Genomic DNA, 16,379 nt, shown 5'->3' with positions numbered 1-16,379 from the left:
TCACAGTGCTGAGGTGACATCATACTGCAGGGAATTTGCCCCTTTCGGATGATAGGGAGGGCAGGGCAGGACGGGTTTGTTGCTGGGGACCAAACTAATGAAATCAGTCAGTTTTACATTTTCCCAAAATTACCTCTGACACACAGGTTTTACAGTTGGGCTTATTCTGTCAATAAATTTTTCATGGAAAGTTAGGTTATTTAGATCAGTGAGGTTCACATAGCATGCTCCAGCTGTAATATGCTAGCTAAATTGCAACCCAGTGGCCCGAAAGAATTAATTCATCTCCCAAAATGTGAAATTAAATCCTAGGGAGTAACATTACATGACTGATGATGTACTGAATTAAATTAAAGGAAGACTTGAATGCTTGTTAAAAAAATATCACTTACATAAACCGGTTTATAACCACACGTGAGCCTCCTAATGGATCGTGTTATGGGGAAGCCACCGTAACAAAAATCTAAACTGTGAACGATCCGAGGAGCAGTTTAATTTGGGAGAAAGCACGATTTTGATCTCACTCTCCCTTTTTCATATCAAATAGTTTTCACTTTAGGATTGTGCCGGGGAAGGGAGGTACTGTGATAGGTTGGATTAATTCAGTAAAGTTCTAGAAGCCGGGGATGAAGGCTGAGGCCCTGTGCACACTTGCTCAGATGAGCGGGAGCCCTTCCTGCGGTAGAGGGCGTCGCACTCTGTTCTCTGAACATTTCTGAGGGAGGGGCCTGAGTGCCACTGTGTGCACCCTTCCCATGGATACCTGGAGATGGTCTGAGCTCCTTAAATGAACTGAGGCCGGAGGCAGAGGCTCCATTTCGTGGCCTCTCCAGATGGGAGGATCCCTTTCTCTGGGCTTTCATTACAGGATGCCCTTTTTGCATGGCTGACCTTATTATTCACACATAAAAATGTGCTCATATTTTATTTAGATTTGAAATTTAGCGCAAAGGGAGTATGTAATGTAGCACACAAGGCTCTTATTCAAAAGAGAGTGACTAAATAGAATAATAAGGGGACAGGGAACATGGAGGCAGCAGTTTCTCTGCCCCCAGCAGACACCCCTGGAGGCCCATCACTCTGTCTCCCTGTGACACACCATGAGGCCCATGTTATGCCACAAAAATAAAGGACTTCGCCAAAGTGGGCAATGGCAAAAATCAGTAGAGATTCCATTTCTTGTGGTAGATTTAGTTTTGGTTTTATGAGGGTGATGAAGCATGCACGTGCAAACACACATATCGAATGCGCTCATGCAGCCTGCAAATGTACACCAGAATCTGCGGACTGAAGATATCAACAAAATCTTCTATCTGGACCAAGTCTATGCAGACTTTTTTAAAAAAAATGTTATATACTCTAAGCATTATATTAGCTATTTCTACAGTACTTCCATTGAATTGGATTTTTGTGAGTAATCTAGAGATAATTAAAACGTACAGAAGATGCAAACACTATGGTGGTTTTCATAAAGGATTTGAGCATCTATAGAGTTTGGTATCCAGAGGGGATATGAAAGAACTATATAGGAAATGTAACTATTGTTTGCTATAGTTTCCTTTTTTTATTTTTTTTCATTGTCTGTCCCCTCTCCCTTCTGATGCTGAACAAGAATTTCAAAGCTCTGGGAGCCTCTGGTACCTCCCTGAATCTGAGGTTGGTGTTGGTTCCTGTCCACTCTATCAGATCAGGCTCATTGCTGACTCATGAAGCTCCCTCTTGATGGTAGGGGCCTCCCACCCAGTGTTAGTTTTTAAACCCTACTTTTCTCCAAGTTTAGAACTTTTACTCTCCCTTCTTTACATAGATCTGGTCCTCCAACCTTTCTTGTTTTCTCTTGAGGATGGAGAAAACCCCTGACAAGGACTTGTCTCAGAGGCTCACAGATGTTCCTCTGAATAATAGGGTTTGAGCTGAAATGTTTGTTTACTTTTAAAAAAATGACTAGACCATGTAATGAAACTGCAAAACACTGCTATGAATGTCTAACTCTCTCCCATCACCAGCACCAAGTTTCTCCCTGGCCACACAGACAGCCTGATGCCTGAAGTCAGGCTGCTCATCTTGGGTGGCATATTCTCCACTGAGCTATACTCATCTTTTCTAATATCACAGCAACATAGAAATGGGTTGGTATTTATGATAGGGATATTTGCCTTCAGGCAGCAGAGAGTGTGTTGTGTGTGTGTATGTGTGTGTGTGTGTGTGTGTGTGTGGTGTGACTGTGTGTGTGCGTGTGTGTACAGGTTGTGTGTGACTTTGAAGGCTGAATAGAAGCATACTCTATTTAGTAAACAGAAACCAAAATTTATTTCTGAATAGCTGCAAGAGAAGAAATAATGAGCACACTGGTTCTGTTTTATTTCAACCTAAATGTTTCGTTTAGGACCCTAGGACTCTTCATCCGAGGCATCGAAGAAAACAGCAGGTGCAAGCAGGAGGGACTATTTCAGGAGAATGAATGCATTGTAAAAATCAACAATGTGGAACTCCTGGATAAAACTTTTGCTCAGTAAGCATTTTTCATTGTTTTATTTATCTTATTGATCTCTTGAATAATCATTACTGAGCTCAGGATGATCAAAATAAGAGGTGGCTTGTCCTGCAAGTCCCCTTTAAGTAACCCTGACCAGCCATTTCTGAATGCGTTTTATGTTTTGACATACTCAGAGGTGGCCAACACATGTGCCTAATGTCTGCAGGGAGGGTGAGCCATGGAATGCAGCAAGCCTTCCCGCCTGCAAGTCTTTCTGGCACATCCAAGAATGAAGGGTTTTGTTTTTCTTAGGCTACGGGTCAGTTAGACTGGCATTTACTGGCTCTTTTCACAGACAATTAATCCAGCTTATTAATTAATATCCTGATGTCAGTCTCCCTTAAACTGTAAAATTTGTGGGTGATGTCTATGAGGACTCAGTGAATAAGAGAAATTGTAAAAATTGAGATATTCCTCTTCAAGAAATCATCTTTCTGAATATGAAAAATATTATGGGGAACACCTGTTTCTACACAGGAACTAGGACATATAGAATCCAGGTGCATCTAGATAAACATATATATATATATTGATATGTATTGAAATTGTGCAGGGCTTCAAAGTTAGGCAAATAAGCAATGGTAATCTTTATTAATAACCAGGAGCCTATCTTGCTTCTGAGTCAAACTGCCCATAACACAGCATCTTTTTGGCCATTCCTTTTTAATATTGGGGCCTGGTGGTTGCCAGTAGAAGGTTATAAATCACTGGAGGCTGCTTAGGGGTAGAAAGAAATGACATCTTTCTAAAACAATTTATTCCATTCAGCTATTGTTGTACAGAATTATGGTAATTATTAATATGTTATTTGCATATTTTTGCCATCCTGTTTTGCGAAGGCTGGGCAGTTTGATAATCCCTGTTTTACAAGATTGGAAACTGGGTCATAAAAGGCCAAAACTGAGTCAAAACTGACTTGGAGTCAAGTAAAAAAAAATAGCCTATTAATAACCTGATTTTAAAATTAAGATTTTAGTTTGCTTTTAACATGTGCTTCATTAATTAATTCTGGGTTGGTCTTCATATTTACAAACACTTAAAAGCTGAGAGTTGCCAGTTAAGTTTTTTGGTCTTTCTAAGCTTCCACTTGAATTCGTTAAATGCAAGTGAATCACATTTACTTTATGTAGTTGTTAAGAAAAATACGCTAGGGGAGTACACACAGTCCTCGTTCATCTGTAGCCACTGCGGAGGCCCCTTGATGGGCAGGTCATCCACACTGAGTGGCCACTCGATGACGGAGTCAGGCTGTAGTGGCGATCCCAGCACCTCCTGTACTTACGATACCAGGCTGCGTGGGTTGCCCAGTGGCTGGGTACCTTAGAAAGTGCTATGTCAGAACCCAGCAACGTTCTCTGTTCATTCACGCTTTCAAGGGCTCAGGACGTCTTCCGTCAGGCGATGAAATCCCCCAGCGTGGTCCTCCATGTGCTTCTGCCTCAAAACCGCGAACAGTATGAAAAATCAGTCATCGGACCCCTCAACATCTTTGGCAACAGTGATGGGGCTTCAAGAACCACGGTCCCACCTCCTGCCCCTGGGAGACCAGGACTAAAGGCGGTAAACCTAACAGGAGCAAACGGCCCTGAAGCGGACGACCCAACGTCCCTGCAGCAAAGCAAGAGCCCCCGAGTTCCAAGACTAGGAAGAAAAGCATCCTCTCCCTCACTCTCCCCTCTCATGGGGTTTGGCAGCAAGAAAAATGCAAAAAAAATTAAGATTGACCTAAAGAAAGGTAATTACTAAATTATACCTAATAGCATTCTATTATTGTACCATGTAAAACTGGTTAAGAGAAATGCATTAAGGTTAATTTATTTCATTCTCTTTTTATTTAATTGTATCAAAGAATATATTTGAGTGTATACTTGGATAACTTAATTTAAAAAAAAAAACCTGTAGTACTTTTACATTTTTTTCCTGCAAAGTTTAGATTATTTGAAACCAGAAAGCAGTGAAGACAGTGAGGAATACAGAGAATTGGTGCAGAGTTGATAAGCAGCATTGTGTGACAGCTCAATACGGAGGAGGCAGGAGAGGTTAATTATCTTCATTTAGAGCACAAGTGAGTGATTTTTTTAAAGCATCTTTTAGGCCAGTTCAACAATATGGCCTCTGGCTCTGTAGAATGGTCTTGTACCAGCTCTTCAGATAGAGTCAAGATAATCCTAATTTCAAGACTATGTACAGCCTTTCTTAAGCTGTTTCATCTCTTTGTCCATTTCCAGCACAAAGCAATTGTCCTGGGCCATGTGTGTCCATGCACATTGGTGTAGCATTACACAATGCTCACGTGCCCGTGCCCATGCACTGTTGTGTTCCTGTTCATTCTCTAACCTCCTCATGATATTCCCTCCTCCAAAATCCTGGGGTTTTTAAAGCCAATTCAACAGCTCTAATAGGCTTTTTTTTTTCCTAAATCACTGAATTAATAATTTAATGGTCATCAGGAAAAATTTAAATATTATTTGTGAATTTCAAAAACAAACAGCATGTATATTTCATTAGGATGTAGAAATTATTCTGAAAAAGATTTCTCTGATCAAAATTTCATTTACTTATAAAAATCTTATCCTGGGAACAAAGTAACTTGAGAAGAATGCACAGAGTTTGATGTGCTTATTTGTAAATGCATTACAAACAAGTCATGTTCAGATGCATTATTATGTACCAATAACCCAGCTATGTATGTGGGTAAGGTGCTTTGAAAATAAAGAGCTGAAAAAGATAAAGACTGTCACAGAGTCAGGAAAAGATGCTCCAAAGAAGGGAGCAGATCAGCAAGGGTTTGCTGCCTCTGTCTAAATGTGAAGGCGTAATAGGCAGGCCTTAATAGAGAAATGGTTGTAGGAAGGAAGAAAGAAAAATTACAGTTTTTGCTGAGGTCTTCAGCCAGGGCAAATTGCATACTGAAAATGTCATTGACTGAAATTGGAATTTTAAGTAGATGAGCCTATTTGATAATGGCAGGATCTGGATTGAAGAAGGAGCAACATAGCAATGTTTGAAATATTCATAATTACATTCAGGAGACAGAAACACAGAGGTACAGAGAGATGGATAGGTGAGAGGACAAATGAACCACCCAGATGCTAGCTCCATTCTATAAGGAGATGACAAGGAATCAAAGATCTGGTCGAGGCAAGGATGACAAGAGGAGAAACTGGCCATATGCAGACTCTTGGGCATCATCTGTGTTTATGTGGGAGAACACTGATGGGGTTCTAGACTGACATGCATGGTGGGGTGAGAGAGGGAGAGAGATGAAAATAAAATATTAAGATTAAAGGAAGAGCTAATGTCTGAAAGTCATAACAAGAAAGTATCAAAGATTGATAAGAAATAAGGGCAAGTATGGAAAGGGTCATAGGAAAGTGTCTATCAACTTATTAATGCTATAACATGGGATATGAAATGGGAAAGGCTTGTTTGGGCTCAGGATTTTGGAAGTTTCAGTCCAGGACTTGTTGACAAATTGCTTTTGGACTTATGCCAAAACTATGGAACATGATGGGAATATAGGATAAAAATGCCTCTCACCTTGTAGCAGCCCAGAAGCAAAGATAGGGAAACATGAGGGCCAGGAGGTCATAGCCCCTTCTGTGGAAATCCCCTAATGACCTAACGCCCTTCTATTGAGCCCCATACCCTATGGTTCTCTCAAGTCCCAGTGTGTTACAGGCTGGCGACCATAGTCTTTGAAGAATTCTTATCCAAACATCAGTACTTTACTCATGATAGGAGCTTCAAGAAACACTAAGAATGAAGTAGAGATTATTTACCGTTGAGAAATCTGCATATATCTTTAGACAAAGTAGAAGGGAGAAATTGGAGATTTAGGAGAACTGGAAAGGGACACCCAGACCCTTCAGGACAAGACAGTAGCTACAGCAGGAAAGCAATCAGGATACAGAGGGCTGGGCCACAAACTACTCAATTGTTTGAGACTCAAAGAACCCCAAAAGAGGAAGTCATCTGCCTGGGAGGAAAGACGAAGGTGGGAGACGGATTGCTGCGGGATCAATGCTTTGGCCATAGGGCTGAGATGCATTGTCTTGTGAAACCTGAGTGAACAAATGTATGATGTGAATATGTCACATCCTAACTTCACTTTGATGCTGCCATTTGCCTGTTTAGTGCTGTAATCTTTACTTAGAACAGGAAAGCTGAAGCCTATAGAAGTTCTCCTACATAAAATGTAAATAATTCACTTGGCCTACTTTATTATAAGGTAGGCAGAGTTAACTAAAGGAGTGAATGGAATGTTGCCCATGCTAAAGGTGACAGTGCATTTTTCTGGTCTTGCATGCCAGGCCCTGAAGGACTTGGTTTCACTGTGGTAACCAGAGATTCTTCCATACATGGTCCTGGGCCCATTTTTGTAAAAAACATCTTACCAAAGGGAGCAGCAATAAAAGATGGCCGCCTACAATCAGGAGATAGAATTTTGGAGGTAAGAATTGAAGTTAATGTCTTCAGTAAAATATTTCTTTATTTTTTTATTCTTAATTTTTTATTTATTTAAGTAAATAAATAGACGTATATAGTAGTCAGTATCTCTCTCTTGTTGGTCGGGTACCATCCAAAACCACTATCAACTGCAGATGTCCGACTCTTATATGTAAATAGCATTATATTTGCATATACTTGATACCTTAAATTTTTACTTAGTCCAGACCTAGCAGGTTATTTTTAACAATTTACATGCATATATATTATACAAGCATTATATTAACATAGTAATATATAGTATATGATAGTATATGCATGTAATAATAATGAAAAAAGAGGGGAAGGTTTGAAGAGAGGAAACAGAAGGGGAAATGATGTAATTATAATATCAAAAATAAAAGAAAAATGATCACCTAGATGATATATAATATCTAACACAATCCAAATGCCATTTCAACACTTATCCTGTCTTGTGTAGAAAATTATGACAAAAAAGTTTGCCATGTTCAGTACAGATGCAGTTCTTTCATTATTTTTGATCTGGTTGATTAAATTTTAACTATCAAATTCACAGATATTGAGGGCTGACTATATTACTGTTTAATCTTTAATGTAACATATATTAGAAATTATTACATTTAGAGAAGATAATGACTTCAATTATGAAACTAGTTAAGAAGGATCCTAACTGTGCATGTCCCCAAGAAGGTCAGAGATGTGGGACCAAATAATAATATTTCCTATCTCATTTCTTTTACCTGCGATAAATGAATTAATATAAGTATTTACTAAATACTTTGTTGGAGCTAACAATTTCATAGTCTCATACAAGTTTTTGTAGTAGTTTCTTCAAAACTTTGGGAAGTCTTTTATTGACACTGCCAGACCCAAATCAGCATTGCTTGTATTTAACCAGGAGTAGGAATGCTGAGCTGGTTTTGCATAGAGAATTATTTAGAATGCCCCAAATCTGAGGCTTGTTTCTCCCATTTATTTCTGTCCAATAACCTTATCCTCTCAATAAAGAGCTCTGGTCAGGCAGTCTGCTGGGAAATCTTGTTTGAGAATGATTGCTTTTAAATATGTATCATGAAAAGTTGTTTTCAAAACTTTTTCACTGATAATGTATGTTTTGGAAACAGCTTAGCACTTCATGTGGTTCTAGATCACAAAGGATGCTCTAACTGACAAATGAGGCTCTGAGTCTGATTTCCAGTAACCTATGGTAACCTGATGACATCACTTTTCTAGACAAAAGGAATATTTAGGATTATACCAAAACACTTGTATTTCCAGAGTAAGTTGCCATATGATAAATAATTCACTTCTGCCTGGTATATTGCAATCCACTTCATACATATTGGACGAATTAATTTCTGGCTCTTTTCAGTCTAATTTTTTTCCCTTGTAAAAATGTGATAACTTAGGAAAATTGCCAATATAAAATAATTTTCTGATTGAGTTTGTCTAGTATCAAAATTATGATGGTCGTTTTATTATTGAAAATATATGTGTGTTTGCCCATGTGTTTAGTATCACTTCTTCAGAGCTTCATTGAATTTATGAACCCATTTGTTGCATACTTTATTCACAACACAGAACTTAAAAGACAAATGATCAAAAACACTGAGGACCTGGGCTGTGCATGCTAGCACATATCTATAATCCCAGTGCTCAAAAGCTCTGCCAGAAGTATCTGAGTTCGAGGACAGCCTTGGCTACACAGCAAGGCCTGTCTCTGGTAAAAGAGGGGGAGGGTGGTAGGAAATGCTGTGACTGTGGTTGTACATATGATTCTGCTCATTAGGTAAATGGCAGAGATATCACCGGAAGAACTCAGGAAGACCTTGTGGCCATGCTGAGGAGCACCAAACAGGGAGAGACAGTATCACTGGTCATTGCCCGCCAAGAAGGGAGCTTCCTACCCCGAGAGCTGGTAATGTTCAAACCTCTGTCTCCCTGAGCTTTTAGTGCAAAGATTAGCATCTTTATGACACTCATGCTAGCTGAGTACTGACATTAAATGATGGCCTACTTTTATGACAAACACTGGGTATGGGGTGCTGTCTTACTTGGAGTATCAGACTTGTAGAACTATTGATGCAGAGTGGACTTACATCTACACCGAGCCTTGAGAGCACAAACGCAAATATACTTTACAAATAGCTTTCTGAGTAATTCAGTAAAATGTACATTGAGCTTATATTGGGATTTAGATGAGCAACATAGTTTATAGATCACCTTTAGTGAGTTTGAGAAGAACTATCTTGATAGAAGACTTTGGTAATTGAGAAAACTGGGTGAAGAATATGCAGAATAATGTAATTTTTCTTGAACTCTACGTATGTTTTAAAATTAAAAGTTAGTAAATAAGTAAAAGAAAAATAACTCAAAAGGAAGTAACTCAGCGGGTACTGGGCTTCTTATTCACTAGCCTGTAGATCTAATAGGAGCATTGTTTGTTCATAGGGACTTAATCCATAGACTTCATATATATGAAAGTGTCTGCATTATTAGGTCTCCATATGACTTTCTCAAAAAGTCTAGAGTTAGTTTTCCCTTTCCATTCTCCCTCCTCAATCCTTCCAGCCCCAACCTGTTTAACCCTTCCAATTCCACTATTCTTCCCTGCCCCTTTACGCACTCTTAGTATATCTTCCTTCCCTTTAACACACCCCTGATGACACATACACACAGCTACCCCATAGTTCTTTAATACTTTCTTGACCTCTGTGGATTTTCCATAGGAAACACACAAAGCCAAAATTTAAAGCTCATATCCACATATGAGAGAAAATATGTGATATTTGTCCTTTTGGATTACCTCACTCAGGATGATACTATATGATGTTTTTATTTATTAATAAAAGTTCCATTCATTTAATTAAAAAGTTTATAATAATTTTGTTTTTTTTAGCAGATGAATAATATTCCATTGCATAAATGGGCTACATATTCATTATCTATTCAACAGTTGATGGATATCTAGGCTGTTTACATGTCCTGGGTTTTGTGAATAGAGCAGACATTAACATAGATGTGCAAGTATCTCTGTACTAGGATATAGATGTTTTGACATAGCTGGATCATATGATAGATATATTTTATCTTCTAAAGGAAGCTTCATATGATATCAATAGTGGCCGCAGTTTTCATTCGCAACAGCAGTGAATAAGTACCACTATTTTTCCATATACATACCAGCATTTATTGTCATTTTTTAAATCTTAGTCATTCTGACTGTAGGAGATGTTGGCCATTGGGGCTGCATAGACCCACAAACATTATAGAGTATTGCCATTACTCTTAGTTAACCTCCAGAGCTTGGCAGTAAGACCCTATTGCTGAGGATACCATATACTTGATACCATATACTTGAACAGGACATGAGGAAATCAGTTTGCTACTGACTTGGAATGTCTACTGGCTAGCTTCCATAGCTGTGAGCGGTTCTCTGCATGCAGCCAGAGGAGAAAAATAATCATTGGTCTTCCCTGTCTATGATCCTGGGGCCTGTAATAATGAATGACCTTGCAAAACATGTCCTGTAGTGATTGTTTTAGGAGTAATTAACACTTTCTGATTTGATTAAGTTCTGCTTCATAGGAAGGAACCTATATCTGGCAATATTAGAACCTGTGTGTACATAGGTCATAGACCCTAGGGAGGAATTTATTACTATTCTAAGTGGACATAGGATTAAACTGGCTCCTCAAAATACATTGCTGTGCCATAGATTAGCACATCACTCAGCTCTCATCAAGAAGCTGGTCAACATGCAGAGAAGAAGAGACTTCAGTATCCCTAGCCCCAAATGGAACATCTGTGTCACACATCTCTCCACAAGGCTCAGGGGACATTGCAGAGGAGAAGGGCAGAAAGATCATAAGAAACAGAATCAGTGGGTGACCACAATGAAACAGTAAACAGAGCAGTTACACATGTGAACTCACGATAGAATCAGTGGGTGGCCACATGTAAAGTTTCAATCGTTCTGACAGCATGCACAACACCTGTGCAAGCTCAAGCCAGATAAAATTCCATCATCCAAGGGAGAAGGGGATGGGAAGTTTTACCCCTCTCGAATAACTGTTGGCAATTGATTGCTTCTTGTAGAAGGAGAATACATTTTCTTTAAGGGTAAGACAGCCATGATCCAGGGGTTATCCCTATACCCAAGAGTATTTGAGCAAGAGAAATTGGAGTTGTTGGACTTTTGAAGAAATTGAAGAAAGGAAAGAAAAAGAAGAAGGTGTAGGAGGAGGAGGAAGAAGAGGGAGAAGGAAAAGAAAAGGAGGCAAAGGAGTAAGATATGAAGTTGGATAGTTAGGAAAGTAGGGGTAGATTTGTGAGGCATTCTGGGAGAGGATGATTGAAATCTATAAAATTTTCCCTTTAGTCAGAGAGAGATAAGTCATTAAAAAATAAAAAGCTAATTTTTTGGCAGTGGATATATGCATAAGATATATTTGATACTAAGAGTATAAAATTTCATGTGAAGCTGCACAGTCATTCAGAATGCCTCTTCTAACAGGCATCAGTACTTACAAAAGTGTATAGACTTTGGGTCTGGTTAATTTGTGTGTGTGTGTGTGTGTGTGTGTGTGTGTGTGTGTGAAGTTCTTACTTATTGATGTCTTTATTCTAAAGTATGTAAAATTACTTTTAAGAATATTTTTCTAAATGATTAATAAAATATTAATTTAAAAAGAAAAATTTTAAATCAATGGAAATAAAAATACACCAAAGTCTTCAAAATGGACATGAAGATTATGAAGAGGTTATTAGAGCACTGTAATTACACTGGATGAAGAAATTGAACCTGGTCTAAGCTCTGAGGGAGGTGTTGTAGGAAGAGAATTCATTAAAAATGAATTTTCTCCTACCCAGAAATTACTTATCTAGTAAGTTTTTCTAATTTGATAATCAAAGATGTAAAAAAATTCATGTACAGTGACTTTTCCCCTCATACAGCATAGAAACATGTCTGATGCTGAACAGCTCCAAGCTGTTGGTTAGATAAATAAATAGGTATTTCTCCATTGAAATATAATCAGTAACATAAAATGATATTTATTGAAGAATTGTTTGTAATTTAAGAAAAATCTATGGCACGATTTTAATTGAGATATATAGGGCATAAAAATTATATATGGAACATTAGCAAATTAAAGCCTTGAAAAATAATCTAGAAGAAATACACCTAAAATGTTGGAGCTTTATGTTATTATGCATACATATTTATTTATTTATTGAAATACTTTGCTCTTATCATGGATGTAGACAATTTAAAAGGATGTAGACAATTTTATACCTAACAACAGCAAAGACTGTGCAATCAAAGGACTCTTGGTTGCCTCTTGGTTTGAATTTTTATTTCCTTTGAATCTTTAATAAACTGACAAGGGCAAATATAAGTGACAGGATGGGTTTCCAGAGGTGAGTGAGTGATCAGTGGGGTTGAGTTGGGAGATGATTTGGTATCTAAGGGTCAGTTTGGAAGTAATTGTTATCAAATATGTGAAGTGATATTATATTGATTGGGAAATAAATATACTGCCTTGCTTTAAAGCATTAATTTATTCATCGGGTCAACAAATCACCTACTACCTTCTCAGTAAAAAGTTGGAGATTCTAGGAGTATAACAGTAATTAAAACTCATTTTCAAACTTGCATTGATCTTTGCCCAAAGCAAGGTTGGAAGAGGGTAATGTTTTAAGAATTTCTCAACTGTGCAAATATACAAAGAGGAAATGAATGACTTAGAATCCAGCCTGCCCCATCTTCTATCAAAAGTCTTGAACCTATGAGATGACTCGGCAGGTAAAGGCGCTGCCAAACCTGATGACCTGAGTTCTGTCTCCAGGATCCACATGAAGGAAAGAGAACTCTTGCAAGTTATCTTCTGATCTCAACACGTTTCTTGGCAAGGATACTCACCGCCCACTCCCACCTTGCCATAAACAAACCTATTTTTCTGTACTCTTCATTTGGCTCTTAAGTGTTGTACACATATATGAGAATCACTGAATTACTGCTCTTTCCTGGTAATGCTCCTTATATTATCCACAGACTTCCTTCCCTCCCAGGTATTTTTGGCATGGAATTTCCATTCTCTCCTTTTCTTTCTTTCCCATTGTCCTTCTGTTTGTCCCCCTGCCCATCCACACACTGTAGGAAGATCTATAATAAAGATTAAAAAGAAGGAGGTAGAATGAACAGTATAAGCCATAAGAACATGGGTCTTGCTTCTTTCCACTGGTCGCTTATACCCCCAGAATCCTCCATTTTTATCTGGTGGCTCCTTCAGCTCCCTTCCATTTGTCCTTTGTAATTTCTGACCCTAAGGCTAATTCTTTTTTCTATATGCTTTCTATTATTATTTTTTTCATCTAGGCAAGAAGGAAAGAGGCATGTACTATTGAATTTGCAGCTCAAAAGATATTTTTTTATTTAAAAAAATTGCACATGTAATTTTCCCAAATTCAGTAATGTAATTTTTAAACATCCAAATACGTTTACCTCTCAATTTCTAAATTGAAAGTGAATGCCAGCACAGTTGCATAAGGTGTTCAAGTTCCCTCAAAGAAAAGGAAAGGGATACTTGAGGTCTCCTAATCCCTGGAATAATCTCTGGAGCCCACAACTCCCCCACAACTCCCCCTACTCTATCTCTGTATTGACCACTTCTCTGTGCGACTGGGAGCTGTCCAGAAATCACTCTGAGATTATTTTCCTAAACTGGGTGATGTTTTTGTGAGGATTAAAGGCGATAATACATACAAAGTTTGAAGCATCATCTATGTCCATTTTTAAGTTGTCGGTACCATGAGCTCCAATTATTGCTTCTAGTCCATTCCTTCCTTGGTAGAAGTGTGTGAATATATTATTCCACTTTAGATACAATTTACAAAGTCCTGGCTGAGAACAACCACCTCTTTTGAACAGTGTAGCTTTCCTATTTATTATTTTAAAATGTATTCTGGGATTCCAAAATAATAAATACCAAACACAATTTTATAGCCCATCAGCTCTATAAGTGAGACTGTCTCTGTATATTATTTTGCTCTCATTTAATAGACTTTAGTGAAATTTGATTTCTGTTCCAGGATGACATCATAGACTGAGCCCACCAGGGAACATATTAAATTAATTGTGCAACTATGAGATTATAGATGTAAATAAATTATTTGTTCTCGTTGTGTTTTATCTTATATGGAATAGTTGAGACATGTGATTAGCATTAATTCTTTAAAAGCAATCGGGCAAATATTTAGGATCTCAGTATTTGACAATAAAATATCCAAATACATGACATAGTTCTGCCATCATAGCAAAGAAAGGATTTGGGGTGCCTAAAAGCAACTACTTCATAGGAACCCAGAATCTTCATTTAGGAGAAATAAACAAAGATTGTTGTTGTTTGTTTTGGTTTTGTTTGTTTGTTTTGATTTTGGTTTTTCTACAGCCTAATAGGCTGCTTGGAGCACTAAAAAGCATGAACCATGCAGCAAGTTTAGAAGAAGGTCATGTTTATATGTACGAGGCTATCTCCATAGCAATTACTTGATTGTGTAGCACGCCCTGAACTCTTAGGAAGAGCGAACCAAGGAGCAGCGTGCTGGGAGATAACAGCTCTGTGCTTTCCTTTCTGACAGGGAAAGCGCTGTCGCTTCGGTCTCTTCTTCCTTAACATGATTGATGCACACACTTGACTTTCCCCTGAGAGCTTGAGGGATGGAGGAAGGACAGTACTTCCTGCTTTTGTCTCTTCTATCTCCTTTGAAGGAAGCAAACTCCGTTTATTCTTCCTGTTCTGAGGAAGGTCTTCTCTTCTTTACTAAGTCAGGCTGTTTCACCAGAGCTCTGGCCCTTCTGAACAGCCCTGTCTGACCTGCTCTCTGGCAGCTAAATGGCCCTTGCTTTCTTGTTATCTTTAGCTTCTTGGTGAGTCTTAATGCTTACAGTCAAAGGAGCAGGTGGTCAGCAGGTCTACGGGAAGTTTCAATCTTGGACTCTTTCTCAGACATGCCCCTGCTATTCCAAATGTCTCGGCATCCATTTTCTGGTCATTTCTCCTAACCTGACACTGGAGAGTACGCTCCTGAACTTATTATGTGTGCACCTTCCTGTCTTCCTCCTGAGTGAGTATGTAGTGTCACAAGTTTTGTGGCATGGAAAAGCCAGCCTTTTTTGAGTGTTTCAAGCTGTGTTGACAATCAAATAAAAGGAATACGTGTGGCGACATCATAATGATTTAGCTGTATCCAGTATTCTTGCTGAAATGACTGCTTCAAAAGGTGTCCTTCCAGAGTCTAGAATGGAAGACACTTTGATGTCTTCACCCCCTGGTGGGGTAAGTGTATGTTTGAGAAGCAGCCACATAAAGAACGTTTTTTTTTTTTGTAGCAGATACTTTGGGATTGGTGCTGGGGATAGAATGGACAAGGAAAACTGCTAAGTCTGCCACCTCCACTCAGAGTGAGTACTGCGTTACTTGACTGGCTGAGGGTCTGTCATATGAAAGATGTGGCCACAAGTTCTTTTCTTAGCCTTGCCACTTGACATTCTTTTTATTTGCTTTTTTTTTTTTTATACAGAAAGTAAGACAAGAGAATCCTTCTATTTATTAAAAAAAAAAAAAAAGCCCAAAGAACCAAAGAGTTTCTATTCACTCCTGACGGAGTTCGCTTCCTTATTGCTGTGATAAAACAATGATCAAAGGCAGCATGGGGAAGAAAGGGTTCACTTTAACTTACTGGTAATAGTCTACCATTGAGGGAAGCTGAGGCAACAACTTTGAGCCCAAACCACCAAGGGTTGCTGCCCTCTGCCATGCTCAGCTGCCTTTTTAGGTAGCCCTGATCATGGCACCAACCATGGTGGGTTGAGCCTTTCTCCCTCAATTAGCAACCAAGATAGTGCCCCACAGGCTTGCCCATGGGCCATTCTGATGAAGACTAACTTCTTAAACTGAAGCTCTCTTATTCTTTGATAAGTCTAGGTTTGTGACAAAAAAAAAAACTAATCAACATAATTGCCTTGATTTTGAGGGGACAGGAGAGGGGAGGGAGAAGGAAGTAGGAGGGAAACAGAGAGAGACAGAGACAGAGAGACTGAGATGCTGAACTGTTTTCCATGTATGAACGTGTGCATGTATTTGCATGTGTTCCTTCATTTATTAGTGAGGAAAGAACATTCTGCCCTTTCTTTGTTAAACTCTTTAACATTTCATTTTCTGACTTGCTGCCTTGTCTTTAAATTATCCTGAAAATCACAGCAGCCCTGGTGGGCAAAACGAGCTGAGACATTTTCAAATGCATTTATAATTTCTATCCGCCACATTTGGCTGCTATTAAATGCTGGCCTGTGCAAGTGGGATTAACTGTG

At 38.6% G+C, this 16,379-nt stretch overlaps 1 protein-coding gene across 1 annotated transcript in view; it reads left to right on the top strand.

Moving 5' to 3' along the window:
• The window catches only part of Pard3b (par-3 family cell polarity regulator beta), a 517,239-nt gene that overhangs the window by 71,608 nt on the left and 429,252 nt on the right, over positions 1 to 16,379 (top strand). Inside the window, exons 5-8 of the mRNA XM_055616796.1 lie at positions 2,387 to 2,512; positions 3,913 to 4,271; positions 6,850 to 6,989; positions 8,796 to 8,924. Of these exons, the coding sequence (XP_055472771.1) occupies positions 2,387 to 2,512; positions 3,913 to 4,271; positions 6,850 to 6,989; positions 8,796 to 8,924 (754 nt within the window). The remainder of the gene's footprint in view (positions 1 to 2,386; positions 2,513 to 3,912; positions 4,272 to 6,849; positions 6,990 to 8,795; positions 8,925 to 16,379) is intronic.

This window comes from Psammomys obesus, unplaced genomic scaffold, assembly GCF_907164565.1.
Source record: "Psammomys obesus unplaced genomic scaffold, mPsaObe1.curated_primary_1811, whole genome shotgun sequence".
NCBI classification, from domain to species: domain Eukaryota; kingdom Metazoa; phylum Chordata; class Mammalia; order Rodentia; family Muridae; genus Psammomys; species Psammomys obesus.
The sequence above is the reverse complement of the archived record's forward strand: the minus strand, read 5'-3'. Positions and strand labels throughout refer to the sequence as shown.